The sequence below is a fragment of the Dipodomys merriami genome, unplaced genomic scaffold, assembly GCF_024711535.1.
Source record: "Dipodomys merriami isolate MVZ:Mamm:240054 unplaced genomic scaffold, mDipMer1.0.p SCAF_17, whole genome shotgun sequence".
In the NCBI taxonomy this organism is placed as follows: Eukaryota; Metazoa; Chordata; class Mammalia; order Rodentia; family Heteromyidae; genus Dipodomys; species Dipodomys merriami.
Genome location: NW_027203048.1, coordinates 22208483 through 22225567, shown reverse-complemented (window position 1 = coordinate 22225567; position 17085 = coordinate 22208483). Strand labels below are relative to the sequence as shown.

Below are 17085 nucleotides of genomic sequence, written 5' to 3'. Positions count from 1 at the left end.
CTTTTGAAATTAGGCTTGTGAATCTCCAACTTTGTTCCCCTTTTTCAAGATTGCTTTACTGTGAATTTCATAAATTTTCAAATAGATTAGCTTATCAACTTCTGGAGGGTGCTTGAAAAGAAAGGAAAGTCAACTGCAATTCAGTAGGTATTACACAGAATTTGTAAATCGATTTGAAGATTATTGCTACCATAACAGTATGAGGTTTTTAGGTCCATGTATGTTCTATTTATATAAAAGTCTCTTTAATTTCTTTCAGTGATACAATTTTCAGTTTATACATCATGCATGTCTTTCATGTATGGATAGTTTATAGTGAAATCTTATTGAGCTCATTTATTAGTTCTGCGTATGTGTCTTTGTGGGGGGGGGCGGTTCTTCTTCCTAGATTTTTCTGCATGCAAGATTGTATTATTTGCATTTGCAAGAGAGGTAGCTTTTACTTCTTCCTTTCCAATCTGGGTATCTTTTATTTCTTTTTCTTGCCCAATTGCTCTGGCTAGAACCTACAATACAGTGTTAAACAGAAGTGGCAGGAGCAAGCATCCTTGTCTTGTTCCTGATCACAGGGGGAAAACATTCAGACCTTCACCATTAACTGTGATGTGGATTTTTTATTGATACTCATATATCCAGTTGAAGAAATTCCCTTCACTTTCTACTTTGTTGAAAGTTTTTTTTAAATAATAAATATGAGGGTGATAAATTTTGATGAGTGCCTTTTCTGTTTCTTGAGGTGATTGTGTGATTTTCTCCTTTATTAATATGTCCTTTATGTCTGCTACTATGGTGTGAATTTGTAATTGCTTTGTAATTGTTGAGTAGTATCTTATATGTATAGTTTGTTTATACTAATTCATCAGTTGATGAACAACAAACGGGTTGTTTCCACTTGGTGGAGATTTTCAGTAATATAGCTCTAAACATTCACAAATAAGTGCTTGGTCAGATGTTTTAATTTCTCTTAAGTAAGAAATCTAAAGAGGGCTGGGAAGGTGGCTCAGTGGTAGAGTGCTTGCCTTGCATGCATGAGGCCTCAATTCCTCAGTACCACATAAACAGAAAAAACCAGAAGTGGCGCTGTGGGCTCAAGCAGTCGAGCACTCGCCTTGAGCAGAAGAGCTGAGGGACAGCACATAGGCCCAGAGTTCAGGTTTTCAACCGGCAAAAAAAAAAGAAAAAAGAAATCTAAGAGTCAAATGATAAGGATAATTTAATGTTATAAGAAATGGCAAAATGAAGCTAGGCACCAAAGGCACGTGCTTGTAATCAGTAAGCAGAGATGTGAGGATTGTGGTTGAAAGCCAGCTAAGGCAGGAAAAGGCCATGAGACTCTAATCTCCAATGAACCAGCAAAAGGACATTGTGTTTCACCAGCAATGAATAAGACATCCTTATTTCCATCTGGACTTGGTATTATCACTCTTGTTAACTTTAGATATCCACTGGGTTTGTATTCATCTCATGCTTTCAAGTTACATTTCTCTAGTTATTTCTCTAATTATGTCATGTTTCTTTTCATTTGGCATGTGATTTAGTAAGGTATCTATTCAAATTTTTTGCACAGTTCTTTACATTGTCATTGAGTTATAAGAGGTGGTATTCTGTGGTTGGGGATGTAGTTTAATGGTAAAGTGCTTGCTTAACTTGCACAAATCTGTACATTTGATCCCCAGCATTGGGGGAAAATTTTTCTGTAGATAAGTTTTTATACAGGTAAATGTTTCATAAATAACTTTTACCTCTTTGGCTTTCATTTTCTTGGCAGTGTCTTTTGAAGAGCAGAATTTATTTATTTATTTATTTATTTATTTATTTATTTATTTATTTATTTATTTATTTATTTATTTATTTATGTCAGTTGTGGGGCTTGAACTCTGGGCCTGGACGCTATCCCTCAGCTCTTCAGCTCAAGGCTAGTGCTTATTGGAGATAAGAGTCTCAGACATTACTGGGCTGGCTTTAAACCGTGATCCTCAGACCTCAGCCTCCTGAGTAGCTAGTATTATAGGCCTTGCACCAGCAGACATTTTTATTTCTGATATTGTCTAATTGACCAATTGGCTTTCTTTTATATTCAGTGTTTATTGTGCCCTCTTAAGAAGTCTTTGGCTATCTCAAAGTCATAAAGATGTTCTTTCACATTTTCTTCTAGCATTACAGCTTTAAGTTTTATATTTACATGCCATAAAATGAGGTTGAAATTCAATTATTTTTTTTCATACAGTTTCCAGTTATTCTAGCACTATTGTGCCTTTCAATATTTCTTCTGCCCTCTTTTGCCTCTCTTAGAGATTTCATTCATGTGAATTAGGTCACTTGAAATTGGTCCACCAGGTCACTGATGATCTGAGTTTCTTTCTTTTTGCCCTTTTTTAATCCATTTTTGGTTTTTTATAGCCTCTACTTCTATGTCTCCAAATTTCCCATTGTTTTCTTTGTATTGTCTAATCTGCTATTAATTTTATCCAGTGTATTTTTAAATTTTAGATACTGTTTTGATCATCTTGTTTCTGTCCTTTTTTATCTTCCATACTTGAGTACCATGTATCAGCTATTTTCATGCCCTCATTTCTAATTATCACTATTTCTGGGTCCATCTCTTTTTCTGAATCTTTTATCAGGTTATGGATTATACTTTCCAATTTCTTTGTAGGCTGGTAGCTTTTTTATTAGAAGCCCTAAAATGTTTATTTTATTGCTAGATGCTGGGTTTTGTTTTATTCCTCCAAAATGCCAAGCTCCTTTGGGGTTACATTAGAATGGTTGGATTCTTCCTAGACTTGTTTAAGTTTTGTCCTGATGGGTTCAATCTGAAAAGGAGCTTTAATTTAGGGCAAATTTAGCTCTACTTACAAAGTAATACTTTTTAAAGGTCTCTTACTCTGGCTGAGAGAATTCAGTCAGAAATTATTCAGCCCACTCTCTTGTTCTTCTACCCAGCCTCACAGAGTTTCACCCCATGCATGCAGATTGCAGATCAATATTCAGTTGAAAGATTCAAGGAGTCCCCTTGACCTGCAGATATACAGATCAGCAAGGTTACTCACACTACGTAGATCCCTCCTCTAGGCTGTGTCCCACTGTTTCTAGATGCCTCAGTCTTTCCAAAATTACCTCATCATTCCATCATTCCTCTGAGCCAGACCTCTGGGCTCTGTGTTCTGCTTCTGCTAAGGCTTGGAAATTGCCTGTCAGCTATAGGTTAGAGTAGGCATAAGGTTAACCTTGTTTGTTTTTTCTCTCAAAGACCTTCAATCTTGCACTGCCCATGTCCAAGGTTTAAAGACAATAATTTCCTACATTTTCGGTTCAAATTTCCAGTTGATTGTGCTAGAATGACAATTCCTGTGAAGGGGCAACCATATATCACAGAAGGAAAAAAAAAAAAAACAGGAATGGTCAACACATCCAGGGTAGGAGTCTGAGCTTCTGGGCTGGTGTCTGAAAGTCTTATTCTATTTCCTGTAATTGTCATTCAGTATCACAGAATAGGTGTACTTTAATAAATAAAAGAAGCACTGGGCACCAGTGGCTCATGCCTGTAATCCTAACTATTCAGGAGGCTGAAATCTGAGTACTATGATTGAAGCCAGCCCACACAAGAAAGTCCATGAGACTCTTATCTCCAATTAATCACCAAAAGAGCAGGAAGTAGGCCTATGGCTCATGTGATAGAGTGCTAGCCTAGAGCACAAAAGCTCAGGCAGCACCCAATCTCTGAGTTCAAGCTCCAGGACCAAGCACAAAAAGAAAAGGAAAGCAAAGAAAGGAGAAGAGAAGAAGAGAAAAGAAACTTACATAACTCAAGAGATCTGGAAGTCTTAAGAACAGCTGAGACCTAGTGAGAGCCTTCCTATCATATCATTACATGGCAGACACCACCACATGCCAACACAGCTTCTTAGCTTCATATAAAGCCATCACACCATTGTGTTAGGACCACACTCTTTTGTTTTGGACTGCGATCCTCAGATCTCATCCTCTGAGTAGCTAGAATTACAAGCTAGTCACCAGTGCCCAGGACTCCATTCTTTTGTCCTCACTCAACCTTTGTTCCCCCCTTTTATTACCTCACAATATGGATTAAATTTCATCTTAATTTTTGGTGGTAACATATAAACCATAGCACTGTATAAACTTACACCTAAGGTCACTTCCATTGCTCACCTGTCAGAATGTACTTAACTCTGCTCTCCATATTGGGGATGGACTTCCTAGTCCAACCAGATGCTGTTGGATTTTGGCCAGCTATAATCTGTTTTGTTTTGTTTTGTTTTTTCACCAGTCCTGGGGCTTGAACTCAGGGCCTGGGCACTGTCACTGAGCTTCTTTTGCTCAGTGAGCCACAGCGCCACTTCCAGTTTTTTCTGTGTATGTGGTGCTGAGGAATCGAACCCAGGGCTTCATGCATGCAAGGCAAACACTCTACCACTGAGCCACCTTCCCAGCCCCTTGCCAGCTATAATCTGCAACTTACAGTATCACACCTGCTGGCGTTTGTGTATGATGCAGTAAAGATGCAGACCCTGGAGCCCAGGCTCAATTCCCTTTCCCAAGAGTTGTAGCACTGGCTAGAGACTGAAAACAATGGTCCTGGACTTTTAATACAAGTCAGGCAACAGAAGTTTGCCAGTTAATTAAATGATGCTCTCAGGTCAGTTTCATTGCCTAAGGATATCACAGAAGCCCTCATTCCTCTGTAAATAAAAAATTAAATTGAACAAGGGTTGAGGGGGTGTCTATGGTGTCATGGTGGGGAAATTTTTTATTTCCAGTCTTACCCTTCAGAGCAGTTCATTGACAGAAGCAGCAAATGCTGGGAAATAACTTGTAGGTTTGTGTCTTTGGTTTCTTACATGTTTATCCACATATATCCTGACTTCTTTACTATACTGGACAAAAGCCCCAGTGTGGGGCCAGAAGGTAGAGGCAAGTTGTGAAAAATGCTGTCCTGGGCTAGGAAGGTGGCTCAGTGGTAGAGCGCTTGTCTTGCATGCCTGAGGCCCTGGGTTCGATTGCCTTAGCACCACATAAGCAAAAAGAAAAAAGCCGGAAGTGGCACTGTGGCTCAAGTGGTAGAGCGCTAGCCTTGAGCTGAAGAGCTGAGGGACAGCGCCCAGGCCCAGAGTTCAGGCCCCACGACCGGACCCAAAAAAAAAAAAAAAATGCTGTCCTTCCCAGTGCCTGATGAGCTCAACTTTACCCAAATCCTTAAAGCACTCTTGTGCCTTCCAAGCTAGAAAAGCTGAGCTCTTCTTTACTGGATCGACAGCTTAGTCTTCACATGGTATTCTCAGAAGCATATTCTCCCGTCTGTGCAATAAGTAAGGAAACATCTGCTGGAAGGTACATGCATCTGAGAAAATGCTGGAAGCCAGGGAAAGAGGGAATGTTTTCAAGGATGCATGTAGTAGGAGCCACACCTGTATATGCATCCAGAAAGGTTCAGAGAACTAGAAACAAAAATAGGCTCATCTCAGGGGAGACACGGTTAGTCTGCAAGACCTCCACATGTCTTTCTATACATTTATAAACAAAAGGGCTCCTGGAGTCAAGATTACAGTTTACTGGGGGGGCAGAGGATTTTAAATACACACACACACACACACACACACACACACACACAGTTTACTGGGAGGGGCAGAGGATTTTAAACACACACACACACACACACACACACACACACACACACACACACACACACACACACACACACACACACACACACACACACACACACACACACACACACTGGAATTTCCCTTCAATAAGGAAAAGCCAAGATTTATTAAATTAGTTCATTTTTATTGTTGTTATAGTTCCTATGGTTTCCTGTTCTGTACAAATAACTTTTTTTTAAACTGAGGAATTGTATAACAAGACATTAACATTCACAGAAAGTGAAATTATCAACTGATTATCTTTAGAACCAGTTTATCAACTATTTGCAATAAGAATTTTTGTTGGATCTGATTACAGATTTTTTCAGAATTAGAAAAAGCAGGCCATCCTGCTGTGCATTACAGTGGAAATCTGCTTTGGATTTTCTTTGCACCCCTCCCTCTTTTGGTGGAGTGTAAAGTTGCCAGGAAATAGAGGGAGAGCAGAGGAAACTGTAGAACAATTATGTTGTAAACTTTTTTGACCTAGTGACATCCGAGAATTCAAAATGTGAAAGGCAAATTCATTCATTAATTTATTCACTTGAGGCAGAGGGCATAGCGTGTGCATGGTCAGTCAGAATAAAGAATCTTCTGAGACTCAGTGACAGATGAGCATCCAGAGTGGCACAAGCAATGTCACTGCCATTTGCACATTGTCTGAGTAAGTGACTTACTTTATGGTATTGAAACCATGTGCATGTCTGATTGGCCTTTTCATTCCCAGAGGGATACTTTCCCATTCATAGGTACGAATTGCTATTTATGATTTGCTATGATTCCTGGGGCTTTTGTCATTCCTGTACCCATCTCTGTTGTGACCAAGAAAATACTGCTATTCAGCCTATATACTCACCCCGCCCCCCTTTTTGTGCTGGTACTAGGGCTTAAACTCAGGGCCTCATGCTCTTGCACAAAGTATTAGTTAGTTGCTCTACAACTTGAGCCATATGTCCAGTTTCCACATTTTGCTGGTTAATTGTCTGCCCAGCTGGCTTCATTCAAACTGTGATCCTCAGATCTCAGCCTCCTAGGTATCTAGGATTATAGATGTGAGTTACCAGCGACTAGCCACTTTATCATTCATGCCCTTTTTACTTTGAGCAGTTCAGCCCAAGGCCTTTAGGCTACCTTGAGAGACATAAGAGCAAAGACCAGGAATTGTGTACAGTTCTGTAGTTGAGTACTAGATGAAGAGTTTGACTTATGATTAGGGGCCACAGTCTAAAAACAAAACAAAACAAAACACCACCAGACACTAGAATTACCCACATTCAGCATGGCAAGGTGTTTACACTAAGAAGTAAAGATGATCTCAGATGGTCTGAGGTGGAGCATGTGTGGTCTTTTCACCACCAGCAGCAGCAGTATTACCTAGGAACTTGTTAGGAAGTATGGTCTAGGGGGCCACACCCTAGATTTATTTGTCCTGAAAGTGAGCAGCTAAAGTTTAAGAGCCCCTGGTCTAATGTAACAGTAAAATTACCGTCTAGGACATTGCTCAGAGATAGGAATGCCTGGGGGACTGCCTCCCCATTTACCTAAGTTAAATGCTCTTAAATTGTAACTGCCTATATGATTATTAATATGGTAATCATATGTATTATATCAATGTTTTTTCAGAGTGCCCTTGTTAAAGCTATTCAGATTGGCATGCATTTTCTTTCTTTTTCTTTTGTTGTTTTTTGTTGTTGTTTGTTTTGGGTTTTTTTTTTGTACCAGTACAGGATTTGAACAGCTCAGGCACTGTCCCTTAGATTTTTCACTGAAGGCTAGCACTCAACCACTTAAGCTACAGTTCTACTTTCAGCTTTTGGTAGTTAATCGGATATAAGAGTCTCACAAACCTTCCTGCCCCAGCTAGTTTGAAACCACAATTCTCAGTTCTTAGCCTTTTAAGTAGCTAGGGTTACAGGCGTGATCCACCAGTCCCTAGCTACCATATTATCTTTTAAATTTTTTAAAGAAATTTTGAACCAGACATACACACATTTTTAATCCCAGGTGCTTACAAAGCTATGGCAGGACCCACCTGGGCAACATGGTAAGACACAGTCTTAAAACAAAACATGCAACAACAATAAAAGGAAATTTTGACAAACCTGAATCAGCAGCTCAGAAGATCAAAAGGGCAAAACTGTGTGATGATTATGTTCCTGCTCCTGAACACCATCTCTGTTCAAGTACTGCTGCTGCTAAGTCCTCATCAGCAACCTGGTGGATGTTAGCACCCCCACCTTAGTTAGGGAGCAGAAGCCTTGAGGTCCAAAATTTACTTTAGCTATGAGCACTATTGCTGATGCAAACAGAACTGAAATCTCCAAATTGCCTGGAAACTAAAAATTGTTAAAATGGTACATCTGAGGTCACCAGAAGACACAGTATAAATAGCTACTGGACTCCTTTTCACAGGCAGGTTACTGAGTAAGAACTCCTTTGGTTTCTTCCTAAGTTATCTCTGTTCCTGGGAGTTGAGCTATCCAAACAGACCATTCTCTGGAGGCTTTGGACTCTAAAACTGCTATCCTAGATGCTGCTTTATGGTGACATTTTTACCAGCCCCTGACCCAGTAAAGCATAGCTTTGAGCTTCATGGTTAGGCATTCTACTATTTGAACTAAGTCTTCAGTTCTTTTTGCTCTAGTTATTTTTGGTATATTTTTTGGTTACCCACTTTTTGTAGGAGCCTGCCTGAACAATGATCTTCTTAATTATGCTTCTTGTCAGAGCTGAGATAATAAGTTTGCACCACTACAACCTAGCATTTTGGTTGAGATATGGAGTCTTATGAATGGTTTTCCCTGGCTGGCCTAGAACCCTGATCTCAGCCTCCTACATAACCATTATGATAAGCACATGACACCATGCCCAGCTATTGGTTAAAATTGAGTATTATGCACTCTTTACCTGGCTGGCCTTGAACTGTGGTCCTCCTAATCTCTGCCTCCCAGGTAGCTAAGATTATAACTCTGAGTCCTCAAAACCTAGGTTTGCACATTTTTCATAAGATCAAATTCCTTTAAAGAGTTGTCCTTTCCAGTGACACTACAATTTCATTTCCTCTGTTTTTGGTAGTAAGAGAGCCTGTCCATTACAAAATGATAATAGGTTTTTAACATCCTTACTTTGCAAAACAAAAGTTGGCAACTTATACCTGTCTGCACATTATTTATAACATTTTATTAGGAATTACTTCTCCAGTGAGCCAGGACATAGCACACTAGGAGGTCTTGTTCTATCATGTGAATCCAGCCATTAAGGCATTCCCTTGAAGGCCAGAAATATACTTTCTCTGAAGGAGGAAAAAATACTTCTAAAAGTGAAATCAGATTGGATGTTTAGAATCAGTCACACATACTTGAGTGACTGAGATGGCTGTACTGGTGGGAACATGAAAGACTCCCACCAAAGAGGGCTGGGAAAAGCTTTATGTGGGATGGGTTTGCAAAAATCATCCCAGCTTATAAAACTACAGAGAGGCCATTAAAGTAGAAACTTGATTCTTTAGGTCAACCTCTTCCCAACAGAAGAAGAAACCTAAAGCAACCATAATTGAGAAAAGTTAGATTTAAAACTTAAATACCTGCAAGTGAAGAAGTCTGATAAACTTCAGATAGAGGAATGAATTCCAATTTTTGGTGTGCTGCAAATAAAAGGCACTCACAGAAACGAAAATAAGTCCCACCTGTTGATTTAGATGTTGAACAACATTTGATAGGGCAGGACACAAACATTGCTTCACCAGGGAGAAATCCTGCTAGTGAAACCACTTGGTGAGTCTCCCTCCCATGAGTGAAAAGACTAAACAGTAGCTGCAAACTCCCAGGACTCAACAGAAGTGTTTTCCAAAAGCTCTCATGAATTTCACATGCTCCCTGGGCTGAGAAGAAAGAACTACTTTGTTAGTTCCTGGGCTATGTCTTGTTCAAGTTTTAAACATGGTTACCCCCAGCCTCCTATTTACCTAGAGACTGCAACCCCCTTGCTCAGTACCAAATGCAGTGGAGGTGGTCTCTGTAGTTTCTGCCCAAATGGGAGTCCCATGAGAACAGGGGCTAGTCTTTCTAATTCACTGCTTCATCCAAGACCTAGAAGAGATCTAGACCAGAAGTGTACCTAGTGAGCCGTGGCACTCTTGGCACTGTGGGAGGCCTGCCAGACAGCAACACTTGCTAATGCTTATTCATGCTTTGACTTCTTGCTGACTTTCTCTACTATGAAGTACTGAGCTAACATGAGCTTCACTCTGCATGGAACCCTAGCCCCAGTCAACTCACACACCTACAAACTCAACAAGCCTCTGTAAATTTGTCCCATCAGAGTATGGCTCTCAGCTGGGGTACAGAGCAGAATCACCTGCCAGCTTCTTAGGCCAACCACCGGCTAGTGAAATCAGAGTCTACTAGCATGGGATTCAGGCATGTGTGGCTGAAGGCAGCAGTTTTCAAAGTAACTGGTCAGCAGCACCTGTGCCTTTGAGTCCTTTAGACATGGCACGGTTTTGCCTCTGAAGTGGCATTTCTGGGGGAAGCCAGGCACTCTGTGGTTTAGCAAGCCTTCAGGGGCTTCTGTTATACATGTGTGCATGAGAAGCTCCACTTTAGGCCATCACTTTGGTTGGTAGTTGTAACACACCAGAGAATACTTTTTCCAAGCAGCAATTTAAGGAAAGTGCTGAAATGAGCATCATTTGGTACTTTGCTGCCTTGCAGCACACTTGTGGCACAGACCACAAAAATTCCTCTAAACACAGTTCTAACTCTCCTAGCAGGCTTCAGGGGGCCATCCACAATTTTATACCTTCTTACTGTAGTGTTGTCCTGGGGAAGCAGTGGGTTGAATTCTGCAGTGGTCTTCAGTAAGTGCTTTCACTTTCTTGAAGAAAAAAAAAAAGATGGCCAGGTGCCAGTGGCTCACGCCTATAATCCCAGCTACTCAAGAAGCCGAAATCTGAGGATCATGATTCAAAGCCAACCTAGGCAGGAAAGTCTATGAGACTCTTAATCTCCAATTAACTACCAAAAAAGCCAGAAGTGGAGATGTGGCTCAAGTGATAGATAGATAGATAGCCTTGAGCAAAAAAAAGTTCAAGGACAGTGCTCAAGCCTGAGTTCAAGCCCCAGGAGCAGCACAAAAAGGAGAGAGAGAGAGGGAAAGAGAGGGGGGGGTGGGAAAGGAAGGAAGGAAGGAAGGAAAGGAAAGAAAGGGAGGGAGGGAAAGATGACACAAAGTTGAGAATCCCAACTGCTTGGTGTTTCCCTGCTGCTTTGTAAAGATGACCACCCTCTGCTTTCGCTGGGACTTCAGGCTCTTGGTTAAGAGCAGAAATGTGTCTGCCTGAATGGCATATGGTAACCTACATGGGATACACTCATATTGGACACTTGGTCCTGTGTCTTTGCCACTTAGGGCAGATTTCTTTTTGAAAAATTACAACATATTACTTAAATTCCTAGGTTATCATACATTTATGCAATTTTTTTTAAATTTCAACCAAGTTTTAAAAAAAAACTTCTTGATAAAACATTTCTGTTGAATTTATTCTTGAAATCAGCTAGAAACTGGCTTTGATATTTAAAATAACTCTTCAGGACTGGCATAATGGTTCAGGCCTGTAATCTCAGCACTCAGAAGACAGAAGCGGGAAGATCAACAAAGTGAAACCCAGTGTGAAAAATAATAATAAAAAATAAAAATATTTGGATACTGATGGTTCACATCTATAATGCTACTCAAGAGCCTGAGATCTGAGGATCATAAAATAGAAGAATCAGAGAGACTCAAGTCAACCAACAAAAACCAGAACTAGAAATGTGGCTCAAGTGGTAGAGCACCAGCCCTGAGGGAGAAGCCAAAGGAGAGCATGTGGCCCTGAATTCAAACTGTAGTACCAACACATAAATAAATGAATCAGGATAAATGGGGGGGGGGGCGGTTAAATGGGTAGATGGATGTGGATGGATTGATCAATCAATGGATTGGTCATTCACATTTTAGTGTCATTTCTTTGCCTACAGAAGAACAAGATCATATGGAAGAACTATATCTAAGATCCTTTTTTTTTTTTTTTTTTTTTTTGGCGGTTGTGGGGCTTGAACTCTGGGCCTGGGCACTTGTCCCTCAGCTCTTCAGCTCAAGGCGAGCGCTCTACCACTTGAGCTACAGCGCCACTTCCAGTTTTCTAGTGGTTTATTGGAGATAGGAGTCTCACGGTTTCTCCTGCCCGGGCTGGCTTTGAACCGCGATCCTCAGATCTCAGCCTCCTGAGTAGCTAGGATTACAGGCGTGAGCCACCGGCGCCCGGCTCTAAGATCCTTTTTGTGGTCTACCATGACAGATGCATCTTCACCTTATTTCTTCTCTAGCCTGATCTCCTACTTTTCTCTATCTCACATTGTATTCTAGTAAAATCAAGCAGCCTATACTCCCAACATGGTCCATTCTTCTCCACGCCCTTGAACCTTCCTTTGTCTTTGGTTGTTCCAACACATTCTTACCTTTCTTTCCCTTTGAGACTCAGATTGCAGTTTATACCACTAATCTCCACACTAGAAGGCAAACATTAAAATTTAACAAGTAGATAAAATGTAACAGTTATACACTTAGGACTAAAACAAAACAAAGAGAAAATGAAGAGCCAGGCACTAATGTCTTCACAACTGTAATCCTAGCTACTCAAGAAGGCTGAGCTATGAGAACTGAGACTTTGAGTCAGCTTGGGCAGACAAATTCAAGAGACTCTTACCTCTAATAATCAGCAAAAAGGTAAAAGTAGAGGCATGGCTTAAGTGGTAGAACACCAGCTGTGAGTGGAAAAACCTGAATTCAAACCAGAGAGAGAGAGAGAGAGAGAGAGAGAGAGAGAGAGAGATCCAACAAAGAAAACAAGCCTTGACTTGAGTACCAAATACAGGTGGGGAAGGATGACTCATTCCTTTCAGTAGACCATGTAAAAAAGGACTGTGGTTCTAGCTGACCTGGTACTCCATGTGAGTCAGTATTGTGACTAGTAACCTAGTGTCCAGAACAGGGAAAGTTAAATAGTCCTGCTGGACAGATTAAGCAGGAGTCACATCCATTTTACGAGCCATACTTACAGAGAGGATGAGGCATGTCCAAAACAATGCAGCTGGAATAGTGGGAGGTGACCTATCATATGGGCAGGAAGTAGAGTGTTTCATCAGGAAAAGGCAGATGGAGCACAGTAATTGTAATCAGATGCCACTGACAGAAATGCCAGTGAGGGCCTCAAAATGAAGAATAAGACCAGTGAGTAAAAACTCCAGGGAGAATTTTGCAACAATTAGATCTATTAACAATGGAATAAGCTCTGAGCTCCAAGTCACCAAAGAGCCAACACAGAGCCCTTGGAGAACAGTCCTGTAAAGAGATTTGAGCCCCAAAAGAAATTTGGACTTTTTACCCTGATCAGCTTTGGAGGCTTGGTGATTCAGGAAGTTTGAATGTCCAGGAGGGGTGCCAAGGGTTCATTTTCTGATAGTAATGCCTTTATCCTTCTTGGAGGGAAAATTATAAGTTGCCTAAATTGAAATTGCTTCTGGGCCCAGAGTCCAACCTTAGTGGGCTAGCACTTACCACATTGTTTATTTGAGATCCACCTAGGAAAGACATGTAATGGTCCTATCCAGGCTAATACCCAGTTTCTGAGCCTTCCATTCTCCCATGTCCTTTCACAGAAAGTTGAATAAAGTGAATACTTTCTTCTCTCTTCTTTTTTGCTTTTTAGTTCTGAAGAGTCTTGGCTTCTGGGAGGAAATCAAGGGGATCATTTCATCATCAGAGCTGATAACAGGATTCTCCTGTACCATCAAGGTGCCAGGCCTGCCCCAATACCTGGAGAGCCTCACCAAACTAGCCCTCAGTGCAGTATGGGCAGGGCTGGCTGAGGCTGGAGGGCAGACAAATGACGCTCCCATCACCTTCTCTCAGCTGCTCAATTCTTCTTTTTCTGAAGTGCGTTTGCTGACTCTGGATGCACTTTTGGAAAGGTTCTCATGTGCAGCCTCGGCACTGGGAGAGAAGGGACTGCCACCCTTGCTCTGCAGTATGGCAGAGGAGCTCCTGCTACTGGCAATGAAGGAACCCCATCCAGAATGCTTCTGCAAGGTAAAATCTCTGCCAGATTGATGCCTTCCATGCCTCAGTTCTTTGGTGAGCTACCAGGAAAATAGAATCAGAAAGGCAAGATCAGGCTTAGGCTTTCTAGGGACATTAAGAACTAGATTCAGCACTCAAAGGGTAAGGAGGATTCTCTTTGTATAATGCATAATATAGAAAGACATTTTTTTTTTTTTTTTGTCAGTCTTGGGGCTTGAACTCTGGGCCTGGGCGCTGTCCCTCAGCTCTTCAGCTCAAGGCGAGCGCTCTACCACTTGAGCTACAGCGCCACTTCCGGTTTTCTGGTGGTTTATTGGAGATAGGAGTCTCACAGTCTGTCCTGCCCGGGCTGGCTTTGAACCGCGATCCTCAGATCTCAGCCTCCTGAGTAGCTAGGATTACAGGCGTGAGCCACCAGCGCCCGGCAAGACATTTTTTTAAGTGCCAGGCACCTGTAATCCTAACTATTAAGGAGTCTGGGATCTGAGGATAGGTCCAAAGCCAGCTTGGGCAGGAAAGTCCATGAGACTCTTATTTCCAATAAGCTACCAAAAAAAGTCAAAAGTGGGACTGTGGCTCAATTTGTAGAGTGCTAGCCTTGAACAAGAGGCTCAGGCCGGGCGCTGGTGAATCACGCCTATAATCCTAGCTATTCAGGAGGCTGAGATCTGAGGGTCACGGTTCAAAGCCAGCCCGTGCAGGAAAGTCTGTGAGACTCTTATCTCCAATAAACCACCAGAAAACCGGAAGTGGCGCCGTAGCTCAAATGGTAGAGCGCTTGTCTTGAGCTGAAGAGCTGAGGAACAGCGCTCAGGCCCAGAGTTCAAGCCCCACGACCGACCGACAAAAAAAAAAAAGAGAGAGAGAGAGAGAGTCAAAAACAGCTCCCAGGCCCTGAGTTCAAACCCCAGGATCGGCACAAAAAATACAGATAAATTTTTTAAAGTGGTTGATGATAGTGGTATTAATAGCAAAGATTAACCAAAAACAGAGCCACTCCAAAGTGTTTAGAAAAATAGGTCATTAAAAATTAACTTTGGGGAACTGGGAAGGTGGCTCAGTCGTAGAGCACTTGCCTTGCATGCCTGAGGCCCTGGGTTTGATTCCTCAGCACCACATAAGCAAAAAGGAAAAAAGCCAGAAGTGGCACTGTGACTCAAGTGGTAGAGCACTGGCCTTGAGCTGAAGAGCTGAGGGACAGCGCCCAGGCCCAGAGTTTAGGCCCCATGACCGGATCCAAAAAAAAATCAACTTTGGGCCAGGTGCCAGTGGCTCATGCCTGTAATCCTCGCTAAGATCTGAGGATCGTAGTTCAAAGCCAGCCTGGGCAGGAAAGTCCATGAGACTCTTATCTCCAATTAACTACCAGAAAACTGGAAGTGGCACTGTGGCTCAAGTGGTAGAGTGCTCACCTTGAGCTGAAGAGCTCAAGGACAGTGCCAAGGCCCAGAGTTCAAGCCTCATGACCAACAAAACAAAACAAAACAAAACAAAACAAATTAGGAATGTGTCAGAGCTCATCTTTGCTCATATGCCTATTATGGGAGCAGAGGGCCCTCGGGGAAAGGCCATTAGAGTCTGGGAATCCAGTTCTATCACTAAGAGTCTTCAGATTTGTAATTACTCCATCTAGCTTCAGATTTTCACAGGTTATTACCAGAAAACAAGTCAGTAGGAGCCTTTTGACAGATAGGTCCCTGTCATCTGTTAATAGTGATATTTATTTAACATCTGGAGTCTTTTCTCTGAGTATACCTTTCTCTTTTCTTTTTTTCTTCTTGGACTTGGCTCACACAGATACTGAAGATTCTTTATCACATGGACCCCAGGGAGTGGCTTCCCCAGACAGAACGCTGTGTTCATCTGACCCCAAAGGAGTTCTTGATATGGACCATGGAGATTGCTTCCAATGACAGGTTTGCCCCACTGTCCCTGTGCAGCCCAGATGGCATGTGTGATCCCATCAGTCACCATGCAGTGATCCTGCTCATAGTCCTAGCCTAGAGATCCAGGTCCTGTATTTCTTACTAAGCCTTAGCTAGGAGCTGTTTTCAACTCCATCTTTTCCCAAGGAAAAGATAACTTCAGAGTTACACATTAAAAAACAAATGTAATTACTTCTGGAGACATTTGTATAACCAAAAGGTAAAAATTTCATCTCCACATAGGTTATATATTGCCTACAAAAAATGTATATGTATGTCCAATATATTTGATTTGATTTGTTTGATTTATACATTTGATTTTGATCCTTCCCCCCTTCCCCCCCCCCCCAGATCTGAAATCCAGGGTGTGTCCCTGAGACTTGCTTCCAGAGTGATTGCCTACCAGCTGCAGACACATGAGGAGGTAAGGCTAGTTCTGTGCCTTCCCTGAGGCTGGGGGTGGTTTGTGTTCTTTTCCCAGAAGGTGCCAGTTTTCCCAACAAGCACAATTGCTGTGACTTGTTTGCATGGCCTCTATTAAACAATTGCTCTGTGTTGAGTTTTCACAGGACTAACTTGAGAAGACTGAGTACCACATTTCTTTTCTCTTGTGCATTTTCAGTTAGAATCTATGACAATGATACAATTTCTCCATCAACACTCATATACCCATTGTTTTCTTCCCATTTGTGTAGCTAGATCCTACTTGAAATAGGAAAAAGCAAATTAATGCCAAGAATATTAAAGCTGTTAAGTTCAGAGTGCCAGAGGCAGGCTTGAGAGAAAACCAAAGGGTGAGCATTAACCAGCTAGAAGCTATTTCCTGGATCTGTCATTCAAAGTCAGGCTAGTAGGACAGAATCAATAGGAAATAAAATAATAATAACAACAACAACAACAATAATACCTTGTAATCCCAGGATTTAGAAAGCTAAGGCAGAGGACTGAAAGTTCTAGAGTTCTAGGATAGCCTTGGCTACATAGCAAGACCTTCCATTTAATTCCATTATCCTATAGATAGTCAGAGCAATCATTTAAACAATTAGCATATTTTGAACATTTATAGTTCACTTGGTAAATCTAATGTCATGATCATCCATCTTCTGATGCTATAACAGAGTCCTAAGACTGAGTTGTTTATTTTAAAGACAAATTTGTTTCTCATGGTTCTGGAGGCTTGGAAGTCCAAGTGCATGACCCTGACATCTGAAGATGGCCTTCACACTGCCTCATAACACAGGAGAAGGCATGTGGGGAGGAGGGAGAACACCAGAAGAACTCACTTTTATAGCAGAGCCACTCCTGTGGTGACTCACCCACTCTGGAGATAACTGCATTTATCCATCCAAATCATTAGCGTTCCACCCTAGTGACCTCAT

At 41.6% G+C, this 17085-nt stretch overlaps 1 protein-coding gene across 4 annotated transcripts in view; it reads left to right on the top strand.

Annotated features, from left to right (window-relative positions):
* Thada (THADA armadillo repeat containing) overlaps nt 1-17085 on the top strand; it is a 351130-nt gene that overhangs the window by 287920 nt on the left and 46125 nt on the right. For all 4 annotated transcript variants that reach the window (XM_070025487.1, XM_070025484.1, XM_070025486.1 and 1 more), the window contains 3 exons: nt 13411-13790; nt 15579-15697; nt 16058-16130. In XM_070025487.1, the coding sequence (XP_069881588.1) occupies nt 13411-13790; nt 15579-15697; nt 16058-16130 (572 nt within the window). The remainder of the gene's footprint in view (nt 1-13410; nt 13791-15578; nt 15698-16057; nt 16131-17085) is intronic.